At 46.4% G+C, this 18041-nt stretch overlaps 1 protein-coding gene across 1 annotated transcript in view; it reads left to right on the top strand.

The window, feature by feature from the left end:
- Positions 1-94: 94 nt before the first annotated feature.
- The window catches only part of SPINT1 (serine peptidase inhibitor, Kunitz type 1), an 18222-nt gene continuing 275 nt past the window's right edge, over positions 95-18041 (top strand). Inside the window, exons 1-10 of the mRNA XM_009073158.1 lie at positions 95-453; positions 653-723; positions 9051-9202; positions 10504-10642; positions 11723-11893; positions 12592-12618; positions 13539-13664; positions 15227-15277; positions 16069-16239; positions 16939-16995. Coding sequence (XP_009071406.1) covers positions 95-453; positions 653-723; positions 9051-9202; positions 10504-10642; positions 11723-11893; positions 12592-12618; positions 13539-13664; positions 15227-15277; positions 16069-16239; positions 16939-16995 — 1324 coding nt within the window. The remainder of the gene's footprint in view (positions 454-652; positions 724-9050; positions 9203-10503; positions 10643-11722; positions 11894-12591; positions 12619-13538; positions 13665-15226; positions 15278-16068; positions 16240-16938; positions 16996-18041) is intronic.

The following is an 18041-nucleotide window of genomic DNA, read 5'->3' as shown; positions in this document are numbered from 1 at the left end:
CCGGCCCTTGCACACCGTCCCTCCGCTTCATCTGTCTTCTCCTCCCTTTAGGAAAGGATTGAGGTCTTAAGGCGGTGAGGATCAGGGAGCCAAGATGGCCAGAAGGAGCCTGGGCCCATGGTTTTCGCCCTGGCTCTGCTTGGTGCTGGCGCTGGACTTTATTGAAGGGCAGGAGGAAAAACCCTTCGGTGAAATGTGCCTGGAGGACTTTACGGCAGGGCTGCCAGATTGGGTGCTGGATACAGACGCCTCTGTCCAGAATGGAGCCACCTTCTTGTCGTCCCCCAGGGTGCACCGCAGCAGGGACTGCATGAGAGCCTGCTGTAAGGACCCCACTTGTAACCTGGCTCTGGTGGAGCAGGGCCCGGGCGCAGAGGAAGACCACATCCGGGGCTGCTTTCTCCTCAACTGCCTCTATGAGTGCCAGATTGGGTGCTGGATACAGACGCCTCTGTCCAGAATGGAGCCACCTTCTTGTCGTCCCCCAGGGTGCACCGCAGCAGGGACTGCATGAGAGCCTGCTGTAAGGACCCCACTTGTAACCTGGCTCTGGTGGAGCAGGGCCCGGGCGCAGAGGAAGACCACATCCGGGGCTGCTTTCTCCTCAACTGCCTCTATGAGCAGACTTTTGTCTGCTTCCAGGAAGTAAGAGCGGCTTTCTCAACTTCTTGAAGAAGGACATGTATGATTCCTACCTGGCAATGCAGGATCACAGATCTAGTGGTAAGGTGCATACAAGGGATAAGCAAATCGGGTCTGGAAGAGCATTAATGGCCACTGGTGCCAGCTCCTCCATCCATCATTTGTGCAGCTGTGGTGCCAAACAGTTGGGACAAAGTCGATGCTGAAGATGGTGTTTCTATATGTTCCTCTGCCACAAAGGTTTTCCCTAACTTTAAGGTTTGTGCTTCAGCTTACCTATTAGTAAATGGAGAGAAAATATTTCTTTTACCTCTTTGAAGTGACTGGAGTGTGTGATTACCAAACTCAGTCAGAGTTTTTGATGTTTGACAATGTAGCGAAAAAGGTATTGTTTTTCTTCACCCTCCCCTCAGGCCTTTGAGGTCGGAAAGTGAAATCCTCTAAAAATCACCGCATTTTAAAGGGCTGCATTAATCTCTTAATTGCTCAGGGGTTGGAGGCAGGATGTAATCCACTTGCCTTTAGCAGTAGCCTGGATGGTGAGATGTCTTGGTGTCGGGCTCTGCTTGTTGGGACTGGTCCGTGCTGGTGGGGGAGGGAAAGGAGCGGCCAGGGGAGGCTGGTTAGAAAACGTCCTCTTTGGAAGTTTCTCTTCCCCAGTCAGTGTTTCCCTGCTCTGAAGGATTGCACCTGGACCCAGAGAACTAGATGGAAAGCTAACTAATCTGAAGCTGTCACACACTCTGGCATCTCCAAAGAATTGCAGTGTGTTCAGAAACACTGAACACACAGCAGTTCCTCCTTTTGCTTCATTATTTTGTGTTTTGGCTGAAGCCTAATGAAGCCAGGATGTTTCCAGCCTGGCTGGGTCTTTGGCAACCATAACTTATTATTTGTTGATGCCTGGGCAGGGCTCTTAGGGAATATCTGTATGGGTAATCCTCCTCACACCTCCCAGCCCACTTGTGGGAAGGAAAGGATCTATGGAGGTGACAAGGGGAGCCTCCAAGTGAGCACAAGGGTTTGGGCTCGAGCTTAATAATGTGAGCTGAATAAGGCCTTTGATCTTCTGCTGGGATGCTCCAGCCAGTGAGTCCTGTGGGTGCTGGAGGTGGAAATGGCACCAAACGCCACACTGACCATTTGGTCTTTGCTGCGTAGCAGCGTGGGGGTTTTGGAGCAGCCCTTCGGTGTTGTTGGATTGAACTGCAGTATGACAGAAGTGGTCCTCCTGTCCTCTGCCCCTACTAGTGATTTCCCACTGGATTTTAGGGTCTTCTGGTAAGTGTGTCTCACTGTTGCAGTAGTTCTGCATCTCCATTCCAGGCTCAAAATCCTTTTTATGGGAGCCGCATTTAGCAAGGAACTGAAGGCCACATCAGGACTGGAGGTGGCATGCTGGTAGTTGTCTGAACTCCTGTGTGCTTTGTTGTAGGAGGAAAAGGGAATGCATCATCTCCAGTACATCCTGATTTCACAAGATTAGATTAAAATACAATGTACTGTTGAGCAATTAAGTCTCTTCACCTCTGTGGACTAGTGCCTCATACAAGGAGACTGCAGGCCCCTCTTCCATTGGCTGGTCCCAGAGCCTGGCCTCGCATGTGTGTGGGTCTTTAGAAAGTGTCCCTGGCTCACTGACCTCTCTGTGCCACCAGCAGTTACGTGTTTGCCAGCCCATGGCACCGAGGTGCAGCGGCCCAGCCACCAGTATGCAGGTGCTGCCCTGCTGCTCCTTTCACAGATTCTAGGATGGCTGTGGTGGAGCAGGAAGACCTAGGAGGGCTTATCAGTGAGAAGCAAAAAACATGCCAGAAATGCAGTTAGGGTTCCTGGGCCTGCTGAGGCAGCCATGCTCCTCCTTGCTCCTGTGAGGCTTGCGCCATGATGCTGCTGCGGGAGTAGGAAGGGCTCCGTGTCTCTTTACACCCTGTGTTTGACTCTCAGAGCGTTCCAGGTGCCAGGCAGGTCTCCAGCTGTACCAACAGACAGTAGGCAGCTCTCTGCTGCATATTGGGATTGGGCTGCAGTGTTCATGCTTGCTTCAATGGGAAGTACCTTTCCCTCCTCCTCTGAGATTTTTGGCATTGTCTTTGATACCAAAAGCTTTCTGAATCACCTTGAAGGACATTGGAGGGCTGGCAGGGAAATAGACGAAGGGAGTTACCTTACTGGAGAAACAGCAAATACTAACTAGGGCTAAATCAGCTGGGTCCTCCTCCCCACACCAGTTGATGAGACACTTAAGAATGCTGCTCTCCGTTTTGGTTCAGATCCAAACCAAAAAACCTAAACCAAAACCACAAGCCCCTCCAGCCCATGATGCTGGAATTGGCTCCATTCAGGAGGAATGGGCCTGTCTGGGCCTGTCTTGGCTCTCACTGCAGGGTAGAGGGGAAGGGCACAATGGGGCAGGTGCAGGAGGCCAGAAGGAGCCTCTGGGCACTGAGCATGTCTACAGACAGCATTTTTGGTTTTGGACCTATTTAGTGCTCCTGGAGAGACCAGGTGAAACAAGTGTTAAGGAAGCTGTTTTCAGCATGTCAGGTTTTCTTCCCAAATGTTTATAGGTAAAAAAATCTTGTCCCAGGTTTTGGACTGGAGAAAGAGCTAGTTTTCCTGCTGTTGTGCTGTATCACTGTTAAAATGTGAAGTTTTGTGGTTGTTCCGGAGTACCGGTTATTGTCAGCCCCCTGAGACTGGCTCTAAGGGTCTGCTGGAAGCTTACCTGCTGCTATATCATGCATTTCTTTCCTGTATGTGCTGCTGCCAGGTGTCCTATGAGCCTTTGCCTGTGGCAATCTTCAGACATCCTCTGCAGTAGTGAGGATTAAAAGCATGTTTTTTCTAGCGAATAGTGAAATACACGTTTAGTGATCCCAGTGGATGACATTAAACAAAAAAGTCACACGTTGCAAGACCCACACTACTACTACTACAGGGAGCAGACCTGTTGAATTAAGAGATTTATATATTCAGGAGGAGAGCAGGTAACTCGTGAAAGAGAGTGCAAAGCTGGGGGCTGCGGAATGGGCAGATCTGGTCTTGGAGTGTTTCTGGAGCGTGATGGAAGTAGCTGAAAGCTGGGAGAGTGTTACAGGAAAAGCACTGTGTAGGCTTGTGTTGTTCTTGTGCTTGCTTAAACGTCCTCAGCGAGGCTGTTGGCAACTGAACACAGGGACAGGGGCATCTATGCTCTAACTCACTGTGGCCACTTTTATGGTGTTATGACTTCAGAAAAACCTGTGGGTACAGGCAACAATTAATACAACTAAAATCTGGCTTCTGCATGTCATCTGAGGTAATTTTCAGTATTTTGGAGAACAAGAGCTTCTGAGGCCTTTATAAGCTGGTGACAACAGCTTGGCCCTGTCGCTTGCCTGTTCCAACTAAGGTACAGCCTGAAGTCTCTGATGTTATTAAAAGGCACGATCCTCTTCAATGATTCCCTAGCCTGAACTTTGGTGCGAGTTTTCTGCCTGGCTCATTCGGGAGGGGCAGGCTCACCATGCACTTTATTGGTAATAATGGAGCCCAGTGTTTAAGTAACTAGCCTGAGTTTATTCTGGTCTAGGCAAACCAGTTTTGGGTGTGAAACTGGAAAATAACCTCCCTGAACCTTTGTCCATTTCTTGAACTGAACCTTTTGTGGTGGTTGTGAAATGATCGGTGACACTCTCCTCCTGTTGAATTCAAGGCTCGTGAGTGGGAGACAGGAAGTGCTGGGGAACTTCAGGATGTGTCTGCTCCTGTCTCACCATGGAGAAAGATTTTCAGGCTAAAACTTAGATAATGCATTCAAAATGGAGAGCTACCCTGTCCTCCTCAAATATTTGGTCCCACAATGGTTTCCATTCTGTGTGCACAGTGCAACTCAAATGAGTGGTGCTGGGATCTCAGCCAGGGCTGATACAGGTCTGCCCTTGGCTGATGCTCTTCAGCCCTAAGCTAGCTTCTCATCCTCCAGCACCCAGCTCAGGCCAGGAGAGTGGGGGAATTGCACATTCATACTGACACCACAGATTCAGAGGGCCCTTCCAGGGCCCACTGGAAGGGCCCTGGAAGACCAGTTGGTAGATCTCACTGCTCAGAGTGGGTGAGCAGCAGCTTCCACTCCATTTGCTGTGAAATTAGCATTTGTCATGCAGAATTTATTGGAGTGGCTACATCATGTCTTCTCTCTGGAGCTATTTAAGGAGACTGGAGGAACAAATGTATCTTTACTAAAATAGCACTAAGACCTGAGGAAGAGTATTTCCCTCTGCCTGCTAAACCAAATGGGACTGGTTTTCCACACCCTGAGGAAAGATGGAAGGAGCCTGGCTGCAGCAGCAACTTGCATTATTCTGAAAATATAATCTGTTCAGTTGTACTCTATTGTTTTAGAGAGGTTAAGTTGACCTGCTCTGTGCACCTCTTACAAACCACTGCAGAAACCTCTAGAAACTAATGCTGAGAGCTGCTTAGCTCTGAATGAGTTGTTGGAAAACTGTATGGCTTTATCATGACTATATTTGCTGCCCAGCCAGGATGAAGCCCTAAAGAGCGAGCCTGTATTTCTCTTTCTCCAGGCACTATGCTGCATTGCCTTATTCCTTTCTCCCTCTCTCCCTCCTCAGGCAAATTAACACTGGCTGCAGTGTCATCCTTCATTACCTTTGCCCGTTGAAGTGAGAGTTTTCTAATGTCAATGGGCAAGAAAGCTGTTCACTTTTGAGTGACTTTCCTGGAAGCAGTCAAGAGCAGAGCTTTTGCAGCTTTAGCATTTTTGGGAAGAGCCACACTGCTGCCCACCTGCTTTTGCAGCAGGCAGACTCAGCTGGCTTGTAACACTTGAAATCTCCAAGGTTGTGTGTCTCATGGATGCTGGAATTTGAGTGGCCTCATTTCTGTTCCTGGCTTGGTCAGTGGCTCTGAGCAGTGGCTTTTGTAACAAGTAAGGTCTTTTCCTCCACAGTGCCTCAGTGTTCCCAATACAAGCCATACTCATCTCATTTGCAAGCTGTAAAGGCAGTCAGCAGTGGCCTGTAAAACCCTTAGTCACCATGAGAAAGCTTTCCAGCTCTTTCTAGTAACAATCTCAAATCATTCTGAGGTATTTTTAAGCATTGCAATATAGTCTCAGCTACTCAGGATGCATCTGCATAAGCACTGGAATGAAGGAAATCTGGTTTTCTGTGGATTTGTATCTTGAGGGCAAGAGGTAATATCTGAGGTCCAAAAGAGAAACCCCCAAACTGGGATGTTTGCAAGTACGTTCTGCTGTGAGATTTCACTGGTGCCTGCAGGTTTGGATACCAAGGCCCCTAGTGGGGTCTCTCATTTCACCTAGTTGTTTACTTTTGCAGCTCTTGAGGGAATTTATTATCTTTTAAATTCTTGTTCCCTCATCAACTTTGGTTCAAGTTTACTCATTAGAGGTGATGTCAGACAAACTGACTACATAAGCCTTAAAACCAGGTGAAATTTTTTAAAAAGCAGAAATCAGGAACTGAGACATGAATATGCTGTAAACCATATAGATTTTTAAAGCATTTTGGATGTTCTCTATCAAGCTTTTCTCTGGAATTATAAAGACAATATACTTCCCCTTCTGATATATTGTATAAATGGGAGTGGAAGTTGTCACTTAATGACATGATTCCAGGAGCACATTTCACAGTATGGACCACACCACAGAACAGCATCATAAAGCTTTAACTTCCCTGTTAATTGAAGAGTTTTACAGGAGAAACTTTCCATAGTCAAAAGAGCATTATAGCAAAGGTAACTTTCATTTTTCCAACAGACTTTCAGAGGAAAACAAACTGAATGGAGAATCTCCCTTCCATCAGCAGTTTGGTGATACTCACTCTGGCTCAGTCAGCACTTGGTTCTGAAGCTCAGGTGGAGAACAGCCGTGTTGCCGTGGAAGGCTGCATACAGTCAGTGTGGCAGAAATACTCCAAAGTCAACTGAACTTTCCAATGTTCACTTGAAAATGAAATGCTTAATTTCTCGTGGGTGTTCCTCCTTGGCAGTCACCACAGATAGGGAAATACTCTTGACTATTTTCTGGAGGTGAGGAGGACGGGGAAATTTGGCTACTCAGAGATGGGACCTGGAGAAGTTGCTGACCATTGATCAGAACTGAGTTTTTACTTCACTATGTAATCCACAACCCAAAGTAACTAACCGTTTTGCCGGTAATTTTTTTAAACAGTGTACGTGCTTAAAAATGTCAAGGAAATTTATGATTTGGAATTACGAGTTAATGATCAGCCTCTGTGCTGCTGAAAAACTGGTCTTTCCCTTGTGCAATTGCACCCACCTACTGGGCTCACCCTAGCAGGAGGGTGGCAGGGAGTAGGCTGCCTCTCTCCCTGGCAGACTCCTGGCGTTTGCCTGGCCGGAATGGCAGGAACATGTCCTCTTTCCAGAGCTTATAGTGCTGCATGCAAGGGGTTTGTGGGGCTCTGGTTTGGAAGGTGTTGCCAGCTCCAGTCATGGCTTTTGCCTATAAATGTTCTCATAGTAAGACCACTTGAAAATAAAGCAAAACTCCATTGATTTATTCTACTGACCGTGCTCAAAACCAAGAGATGCCAGCCTCACTTGGCCCAGTTTGGTGTCTTTCAGCAGTCTTTGTGCCTGACTGAGACAGGACCCATCACTCTGACATGCAGCCCTCAGAAAGGAGTGGCAGGGAGGTGTGCCTCAACCAAAGATGAGAGGACACCAGGGTGGGCATCTCTGCTTGTGTCATCTTTCTGGCCTTTTTCAGTCCAGCTGGGTCTCCTCTGCATGTTTTGGTGAGTATCAACAATATGAGCTTGATCCCATATCGTTCCTACACAATACTTAGATGAAAAGATGATATAAAAGGTAAAACCAGACTGCAGAGAACACACAGACTGGTGTGATAAAGGTAATCAGAAGCCCTGCAGCGACACAAGCTAGAAATGGCTGACCTCTTTCCATACAGTCAAACCACAGCCCCATCAGCCTGGTGCTGCAGGGCTGCAGCTGGGGAGCAGGCTGCATGGGGAACCTCAGGGGCCTGGCATGCATGTGCCCTCCCCCATTCTGCAGCCAAACAAGCTGAGTGCAATGCTTGAATATATAAACATAGTAAGGTTTGCGTCCCCTGTGATTTTCTCATGGCAGCAAGACCAGGATAGAATGAATATATCTTCATTTGGTAAAAGATAGCAGAAAACAGAAGATACTCGGTGGATTTGTGGTAACTGCTCTGGAATATGTTGCAAGGATCACTATTCTACTGAATTTAGTGATGAAAGAACTAAGTAGCCTGTTCTGAATGTCAGATTTGTTTGTATATATAACATATTAAAGGTCCCTTCCATGGACTACAGTAAGAGTCAGCAGCTGGGACCTGAATCCAGATATACTCAAACAGGAGATCAGGAATTGCCGCAACAGTGAAATTAATCAGCTGATGGAGTAATTTTTCTTGGGGGTTTGGGCACTAATCCTCTTCTTTGGTCACAGTTGGTATAACAGTGTAGTGGTAGAGTGATTTATATCTAGCTTATAAATGAAGGTTGATGCCTTTACAAAAGACTGTTTAAACCAGAACATTGAGTCTTGGACTTGGTACAGGCACTACCAGGTGGAGTTTTATGGGCTAAGCTATGCACGAAGCCTGTGATCAGAGACATTCAGGCCAAAGGGAGTTATGATGCAGGCTCAGTGGTGTCATTGTAGAGGCTGTTCTTGCTAGCACAGACAGGGATCAGTTTTCATCTCTTGCACTTACAGTCTGGAAAAGTATTTAATGGATTGTGGAGGTTGCTGGTAAGCTAATCCATGGAATGGCACAAAAATAACGATCTCATGAATTGGATTTTTATGCTGTTTTAAAGGAATGCATGCCAGAGAGTGAGATGGAAGATGGGCTGGAGGAGGGATATTTCACATCTGAAGTCCTGCATTGTGTTGCTCTGGCTAAATATGCTAAGATAGTGCTCAGGGATGGTGGTAGGAATGGTGAGAGTCGGTGCCACATTCTTCAGCACCCACACCAGGCCGTCTTCCTCGGTGAAGGGTGGAGATTGCTCTGTGCTGTTTTGTGAGAATGTCATGTGACAGTCAGAAGCACAATGGCTCTAGCCATAGGGCCACCCTCATACAGTGGTTCCTGTGGACAGAAGTGGCCAGGGAGCCAGCTGGCTCAAAGACACTGCCAGAGTGGGTTGTGGAGTTACTAAATTAGTGAGGGCAGTAATAATGGTACTGTTTGCCTGTTGCTTGCTCAGGCTGTAAGGAGCACAGCTGTATAAAAGTGTTTTTTATTAGCAGTTGAAGTCTGTATAAATTTAGCCTGGAAGAATCCCCTTCCTTGTCTCCTGTAATGAAGACAGCCCTTCGGCCTCTTACCCAAGCCTTGTTCTACATTTCTTTTGCAGATGACCATCCTCCAATAGCCCGCGCTGTCAAGGACATGAGGGTACAGCCGGGGCAGCCAGTGATGCTGAGAGGCACAGAGAGCACGGATGACCGAGGGATAGTCAGCTATGAATGGAAACAGATCCTTGGCGATCCCTCTGTGGAGATGAAGGTAGGGAGCTGTAGCAAGTAAGCAGCTTGCTCAGTGTCACCTGTGGTCTGCACTAGGTTCGGCTGTCACAAGTTACCTTGTCCTTCCTTCTTCAAGCAAGTCCACCCATGACCCTGTTTCCAAATGCTATGGAGCACTCCTTGTGGTTTCCCCCACCCTCTTGCACACTACTTGGAAGTGACATTTCTTGGCCTCATCAGGCCTCAGGCTCCCTGCACCAGGAAGCTCTCTCTCAAACCTTCCTGAGCAACATCTGATCTGTCTGGGTGGGAGCATCTGAGAGGGCAGCAGATTTGATGTAAGAGCTGCCTCTGGTCCTGAGCTCCTGTAGTTCAGTGAGGGGCCTGCCTTTAGTTCTGCTCTGTCCACTTTGGTCTGTCTCCTCCTCTGTCTCTGAATAATCCAGTCTCAGGCTCTGCTTCTGTTGTCCTGGGGCTTTTCCTAGACTTTGCCTCTTTCTAGAGCATAGGTTCTTCCTCCTATTTTGTCTGATCTGGAGCAGAGGTCATGTCTCTTGACTGGATCCGAGATCCCGGGGATATGATCACTGCCTATTTGATAGATACTAAAAGTAAGTTGTGGGTTTAGAAGAGCAAATTATTTCTGTTCTGCAAAAATCTTTTGAAGCCATGGAGCTTATGTGGAGTTCTTGTGGCAGCAGTGACAAGCTCTAGAGTTCTGAGGGGTCTGTGGAAATCAGCAAGTGCTCCTTTGCCCTAGGTCAACCAAAGCAATTTTCAGGGAGGGGAAGACCTGTAATATTATGCTGTATTAAATACTTTATATGGCAAGGCTGTGTTCCTTTGAAACCTAACCAAAACCAAGAGATAGAATGGAGATAGAGGCCCGATTTTGTTAATAAATAAAGGGGAAAAGTTCGTGTCAATAATATTTTATCAGAATAGAAAGCTAATTTAATTAAATACACCTACCTTATTCCCTATGTACTAAGTAAATGGTTCGTGATAGGTTTTGAGTTTTAAAAAGTAAAATAAAACTACAGGTATTTCAGAATTCTCCAAAGGGTTTTATTTTTCCCTTTTGCTTTCACAATGCCCCAATATATGAAATATCTAATTACACTTGTGGTACTCATTCTCTCTGCTATTCCAGCTGGGTACCAGCCCATGGGTTTGGGGATATTGTTTAGCACGGCGACATTTTTCATGCCATACATCTCCTCGGAGGTTTCCATCCAAGCTCCTTTCTCCCTAATGCAGGAACATGGGCCTAGCATGGCTTCACTCACTCCTTCATTAGAGATACTTTCTCCTGCATAAGCCTTTCTTTTGCATTCTCAGAAACATGAAGAAGATCAGGTAGAAATCTCCAACCTACAGGCGGGGACTTACGTCTTTCAGCTTACTGTCACGGACACTGCACAGCAGCAAGACTTCACCAACATCACCATCGTGGTGCTGAACTCTGAGCAGACAGAAGGTGAGCCTGAGCCCATGGGTGTCTAGCTGGAGTCCTTAAGCCTGGGTGCTCTTCCCGGAGGGGTAGATGTGAGCAGAGCGCAACCAAGAGGCCAGACTTGCATGTCAACTTTTCGCACTAAAAGCCTGCACCAGTTGGAAGGTCTCCATATGCATAGTGGTCTGTTTTAGGGTTTTCACATACTCTTGCAGCAGAGGTGGTCCTCAATAACCCCATCCACTCTGCCTGGCATTGCCCTCTGCGGGATGACACCAGGGTGGCTGAAGCCCAGGGTGCAACTGAGGGTGTAAAACAGGAGAACCTGAAAGGACTTGCTGACTCTATGGTTCTGCTGCAAAGGCCTTTAGGCTACAGGATAGGTGGAGCCATCTGCAAGACATTCAGTGTCCCTGGCTTTAGTTACATGTTTTTTCTTTAATGGTCTTGTTTAATGATCAAAGTGTTCAACATTACAAGTGCATTAGAAGCAGGGAGTTCTTGGACGAATGGCTGACTAGTAGCTAAGCAGGGGATTTCTCCTCCTACCACAGCTGCCATAAAAATATGAGAACAGCCATGTCAAGTGACACTAATTATCTGATCAAACTCCACTACAATCATTCAACAGTGTCCAGAGGTTGATACTTTGGAAAGAGTACAAGAACATGACATGCTATCAGTAAATCCCTACTATGCTTGACTAATCCCCAAGGATTTTGCAGCTGGGAGTTTTTTTTTAAGCAGAAGGTGATGTCTTAGTGTTTAATAGCCATAGATGGATCCCTTTTTGACCTCCTGTAATCTTTCACAGCAGCAACATCCTGAAGCAAGGAGTTTCACAGCTTAACTATGTGCTGTGTGAAGAAGCAGATCCTTTAGTTTTATGGATGTGGCACCTTCTAATTTTTTCTTGTGACCCTGTCTTTCATGCAAAAAAATGCATTCTATGATCCCCTACTCTCCTTCACCATGCCTCTCAAGATTTTATAAGTCTTTCATACAAGTCTTTTGGAAGACTTTCTTTGCCTTGACATATATAAAAGAGAAAGTCTTCCAAAAGACATGTCTAACCAGAGCCTTTCATGTTAACTTTCTTGATAGAGCACTGTTTGACTCCTAAGAAGGTGGGCTGGTGTCGGGGATCTTTTCCACGTTGGTTTTACAACCCAAGCCTTCAGCAGTGTGAGGAGTTCATTTTTGGTGGCTGCAAGCCCAACAAGAACAACTACTTACGGGAAGAAGAGTGTAAACTTGCCTGCAAGAATGTTAGAGGTGAGTCCTCTTCGAAAATCCAGCCCCCTCTTTCTCACGGGATTACCACGACCCTGTGGACGGGTACTGCAGCTTCTTGGCTGACAGCTAGTTAGAGCCCAGTAAGCTGAGGAGACTGGGCTGATCATGGATGGGCAGTCCTTGTCTTATGCTCTCAGTATTTCTGACCCAGCCTCTGAAGCACTGGACTGTGTCCCTGGTATACTTCTTGTTGTAGAAGCCATCACCAAATCTTTATGTTGCATCTGGAACTTAAATTCAGAGGGGAGCATTGTGCTGTGGGGTCTAGAAGTGCTTCACTCCCAAAGTGAAATTAATCTCCCTCCTTGGCATCCTCTTAGTCATGTCTGACAATGATTTAGTGCTGCCTCAAATAAACAGGCTCAGTGTTTGCCAGGCCTTTTGCAGTGCACAGGTTAAGGAGGAGGCAAAAGCCTTGGAAAAGAGACTGTTTGGGAATGGTCTAGATAGTGGTAGGAACTTCCCCTGTGGTGCTCTAGGCCTGCCTTACATGGGTACTACTCATCTGGGGTCTCTGAGTGGTAGGAATCCATATTTCACCTCCCTAACCCATCCAGGGCTTCCTTCCAGAAAATATGCACTTCCTAGGTGAGATATGAAGGCAATATAAAGCTGATCTTGAGTTGACAAAATGATGTGGTGGTAATTTTTTTTATTTTTTCCCTTTATCTCTTCAGGTTCTGTTGGTGGACGACAACAGCCAGGTGAGCCTCCTGTACCATGGTGTAATCCTGCAGCAAGTTTGGGCTTAGTGTCTCATGTCCATTCCTGTGGCTTTTGATTAGGATTCAGTCTGTGGAAAGTGAGGCACTGGAGACTAATTTCTTTAGCATACCTTTCACTTTCATGTCATAGGATAATTCAGGTTGGGGATTACCTCTGGAAGTCATCTGCTCCAATCCACTACTCAAAGCAGGGCGAGCTTTCAGTCACACCATGTTGCTCAGGACTTTATCCATTGCAGTTTGGGGTATCTCTGATGAGGGAGATTTTATACTTTCTCTGATCAAACTATGCCAATGTTTGATGACTGTCACTATAATTTTTTCCCTTTATATTGAATCACTTTCCTTTGTTGCAACTTGTCTATTGCTGTTCATCCTGTTACTGTGCACCTCCAAAATTAGCCTGTTTTCTTCATAATTTCACACTAGGTCTTGTGTCTCAGGCCTCTGCTGAGTCTGCTGGATTCGCTCTATTACGCCAGTGTCTTTTGTGCACTAGGGGGCTCAGAACTGGGCACAGTACTCAGCACTTGGGATCACCTCTGGAGCAAAGGGGTCTAAAGCTCTTGCAGCCCAGTGTGCAGGTTTCAGTTTGACTTTCCTAATTTAATCCCCCATGCTTGGGCAATGTCCCCGTATTCTTCTTGAGTAGCTCATTCTTGCTTCCACCTTCTGTGTACTTCTTTCCCGAGAGGAAGCATGGCTGTTCCCAGAGTGGTGTTTCATTTAAAGACAGGAATTATATGTTTTGAGTCTAAAGTGGCATTGAGGAGAGACTTAACCAGTCTGCCTTCTTTTTCACCAACCCTAGCAGCAGTTTTAAAGTCCTCCATAAAGCATCTGTGTGGCAGGAATAAACAATGAATTTTAATGAGCTATCTGAACTGTTTCTGATGCAGTATGTAATGGGAACTGTCAGCCCCCCTTCTTCAGATGCAAGGATGGCTGCTGCATTGATGCCTATCTGGAGTGTGATGAAACTCTCGACTGTGCTGATGGATCCGATGAGATGTACTGTGAACAATGTAAGCACTTCAAATTCTGGCTTAGACAACTTAGTATCTGCCCAGGGATGAGTGCAATGTAAGTTACAGGTGCTGACTCAGTGCTTTTTGGTGCTTCTGTTCTTATCTCCTGACCCTGCTTTGTCTCTTTCTGCAGTATTACATTTGCAGGTTCTGCCATCTCCCATATCTCTGCTGACTGCAAGAGATGACCTTTCTTCTGCAATGCTTCCTGCCTCTTAAATACTCTTCAACTCACTTCTCTGCACCTGTCTATAAGACTTGGGAGCCTGCCCTTGCCTCCTCTTCCAGTGTTTTTCTCACTGAATGACCTTACATGCATTCTTAGAGTTAGGAGATGGGAAAGAAAACCACAGTGGTGGGAAAGAGAAACTCACAACGAGCCAGCAGTGTGTGCTAGCAGCCCAGAAAGCCAATCGAATTTTGGGCTGCATCAAAAGAATTGTGGCCAGCAGGTCAAGGGAGGTGATTCTTCTCCCCCTCTGCTCTCGTGAGACCCCACCTGGAAGTTCTGGTGCCCTCAACATAAGAAGAACATGGAACTGTTGAAGCAGGTTCAGAGGAGGCCATGAAGTTGATAAGAGGACTGGAGCATCTCCCCTATGAAGACAGGCTGAGGAAGTTGGGGCTGTTCAGCCTGGAGAAGAGAAGGTTGCGTGGAGTCCTCATAGCAACTTTTCAATATCTGAAGGGCCTACAAGGGAGCTGGAGAGGAACTCTTTATTAGGAACTGCAATGATAGAACAAGCGGTGAAAGGTTCAGATTGAAGGAGGGGAAGTTTAGGCTGGATATTAGAAAAACGTTTTTTACTGTGAGAGTGGTGAAACACTAGAACAGGTTGTCTAAGGATGTGGCTGCCCCGACCCTGGCGGTGTTCAAAGCCAGGCTGGATGAGGCCTTGAGCATCCTGGGCTAGTAGGGAGGTGTCCCTGCCCATGGCAGGATGGACTGGGACTTGATGCTCTGTAAGGTCCATTCCAACCCCTAAATTCTATGATTCTGTGATTTCTCCCTGTCTGTCTAGTGACACAGTCCTCTTAACATCCTCATGTTATGCTAATGTAAATGCACAGAGATGAGATGCCCAAGTCCACACCCTCTCCTCCCTCCCTCTGTCCCTCCTCCCCTTTTCTGACAGAATCCCCATAATCTCATTCCTATATGTGGGTGTTTTGTTGCCTTTTTAGGTTGCAAGTCTACAATTCATCTCTCTTGCCCTCACTTATATCATACACTAGTGCTCTTCCATACTTCTTAAAACCTGGAGTTTCCCGTATTTCTCTATGGAAAATAAAAATAAGAAAGCAGCCTTTGTTTTCCATAGTTTTGTCTGTATTTGTGGAATGGAAATTGGGAATAGTTTCCTGTTACTACATTTTGGTTTCCCCGTGTTCCCCTCATAGCTTTGAGATATTTAAGACATCAAATCATATCTTTCTTTCCTTGGCTTGTGATAGCAAAGGAATGTGCAGGAAAGCACTGTCTGCCCATGTCTGCATGGATGGGGGCATTTCTTTTCAACTCGTGAGAGAAGCTTTAACATGAAATGTTTCCCTTGCAGATGCTCGTGAGTTCAATAGACTGCAGAAAATCAATATCACACATAAGCAAGGTATGTACCATCCAGAGCACCTAGACAGACCTCTACCAGCTTTTGTTTTTTGCCTTCAGTCTGTTGTTTCATTGTAAAACTGCTTCCCTCTGTAAATCCAAAAAAACGTGTAGCATCTGGGTAGTCCCTGTAGTAAGAATGAGCAAGGGCCTGTTTTCAGACCTTGAGGACAGCTGTTGATAGGAGGCTTTCACTCTCCTGCCTGAACTTTTGCTGCTCAGGCAGGTCTCATGCATGTTGCTGACTGGGCACAGTACTTGACCTGTACAAAATCCTGCAGCACTTTTTTTCCAAAATTGTGGAACCCACAGCAGTGTGGGGAACATGACAATGCTTGTGCTCGATCCCAGACCTTTGCCTTGTTTGTAGTAGTGTATATGTCGGACCTATCACTGGACTAAAAGAGTATATTCCAAGTCAACTTAAATTCAACTGCTTGTAGAGGAGACCTGGGCTGAACTGTGGTTTCTGTGTCCAGGCTCTTCATGTTTCCTTTTGCCTCCCAAAGAGAACAGGTTATTTCCACAGGGGATCCAATCCAGGGTTTAGCATGACTGCATGGTCTGTTGTTCCTTTTTCCTCCTTGATGCTTGGGTTTGTGAGCAAGTTGCAGCTCACCTTGGCAATGCCTACTTGAGCAGCTGGCAGCTGGCAGTGGGGACGTGAGAGCCATTGTTCTGGCTGTGGATTTCCTCCACCATGGTACTCACATTCTTCTGTTCTGAGCACAAAATGTTGCTGCTCTGGGAAGACACTGCTTGGGCTAAAGCATGTCTCCTTTGCTTTGCCAGGTCACTGTGTGGACTTGCCTGATACTGGACAGTGCTCTGAGAGCATCCCCCGCTGGTACTATAACCCATTCTCTGAGAAATGTGACCCCTTCACCTATGGGGGCTGTGGTGGCAACAGCAACAACTTTCAAGAAGAGGAAGAGTGCATGAAATCATGTTCAGGCATCACAAGTAAGCATACATAGTGAGGGCTGGAGTTTTACTGATCAAACTAACAAAATCACTTCAGCTTAAGTTCCATGGTCCCAAAGGGACAGTGCCTTGGGAACTTTCAGTCAAAGCAACTCTGCTTTCAAACCCTGATAATGACTCACGGTGTCTTGGGGCTTATGGGGAATGGTGTATCTACAGCATCTTTCTGCAGTGCAGCCTGTTGTTTCTCAGAGCTGGAAAACATTTTAGGTGCTGATGTTGAAAAAGAGACAAAAAGGGATGACAGAACTCACCAGAGATATAGTATGGCTGCTCTAACTGGAATCTTAACTCTCTAGCTTGGCTTCAGATCTCCCCAAGTGAGAGGGGAGAAATTAAGAAAGTCCTCAATGACACATACTAGCCTGAGAGAGGTTTACACTGTAGAACTTTGTAGGTGTTGCTGTGAAGACCAACAGCTGAAACAGGAGGAATTCTGCCAAACTGTGCCTGCTAGGAGGCAAACTGTTGCTGCTTTTTTGCTTTTCTTTTCTGCCACCCTCAGCTGCACTGTGCTTCACAGCCTGCCCTGAGAGCTCAGTACCATGGCTGTTGAGAGGGATGCTGTGTGCATGCAGTCACTTGAGAGCACTGGAAATATGCTCCTTGGAAACCTGTCTAATCCCTTGTCCCCAACCTTTTTTAAACTTTTTATCCCGTTCTCTGTTCTCAATTCAGAAGCAGATGTCATTGGCCGAAGATGGGAATCATTTGAGTCCCAAACTGCTGTCTTAAGTGAGTAACAGTTCTTTCTACAGATCTTGCTTGTTGCTTTCCCTGTCCTGAAAAATATTTTGTCTTTCCTTGCAAATAGTATCCTTTTCTCTTGTACCTATTTTGAAGCTGGGGAAAAATGTGGGATTTGTGGGTGCTAGCAGTGGCAAGAGATGCTTCTGTGTGCTGTGCATGTGTGGTGCAGTGTTTCCCATGTCTGTCACTCAGCTCATATCAGAGGCTTCTGATTTTTCTTCCATCAACTTGCATGGATGCTCCACTGTTCAACATAAAAAAGTGGCAAGTAAAATTCTTCCTAAGGGCCAAGTTCACATAAGGGGTGCTAACTTCTGCAGGGAAGAAGGCTCAAGTGGATATGTGAATAATACTGGGTGCTAAACTGTGGGAAAATCTGATGACCCTATACAGCCTCTCTACAACTGTAAAAAAGGCCAAAGCTATTGAAATAGAAGTTCTTTAAAGAATATCACATGAAGGTTGGTGTTCTTTAACTGCAGAGCTGTAAGGCATCTTTCCTCAGTAGAGAACTCCTGAAATTGTGCACTTCTGTTCTTCAATCCTAGAGATCGGTTTAGTCTTCAAATTCACACCATGTTTGATTGTCTTCACTGATGATGCAGGAGTTTGGTTGGCTGGAGAAGAACAAGTGCTCACATTGCTGCTACAAGTGCTTTTTCTACAAACTTAGCCTGTACACCGTAGCTTATTCCCCCAGCATTGTCCCAGCCAGGAGGTGCCTTCTGCGACCACCCCTTGCTAGCCTCCATGTTGTGGTACGACACAAAGCCATTGTTGCAGAAGGACTTGATATTCTTAGAGGTGTCAAATGGCCAAGCCTGCTGAAGTCACCGAACAGCCTTTAGAGGGCGTGGTGTATCTGGGAAACGATGGGAACCATCATTCGGGAGAGACAGGCTGGCTTTACCTTGGCCATACCCTTATGCCATGTGGTTGCCATCATTCTTCTTTGCCCAGCTGTGCAGTGGCCACCCTGCTGTCGCGCCAGCTGTTGTCCACCTCTTCTCTTTGCCAGCACAATTTCTGCA

This window comes from Acanthisitta chloris, unplaced genomic scaffold (genome assembly GCF_000695815.1).
Source record: "Acanthisitta chloris isolate BGI_N310 unplaced genomic scaffold, ASM69581v1 scaffold18884, whole genome shotgun sequence".
In the NCBI taxonomy this organism is placed as follows: Eukaryota; Metazoa; Chordata; class Aves; order Passeriformes; family Acanthisittidae; genus Acanthisitta; species Acanthisitta chloris.
The sequence above is the reverse complement of the archived record's forward strand: the minus strand, read 5'-3'. Positions and strand labels throughout refer to the sequence as shown.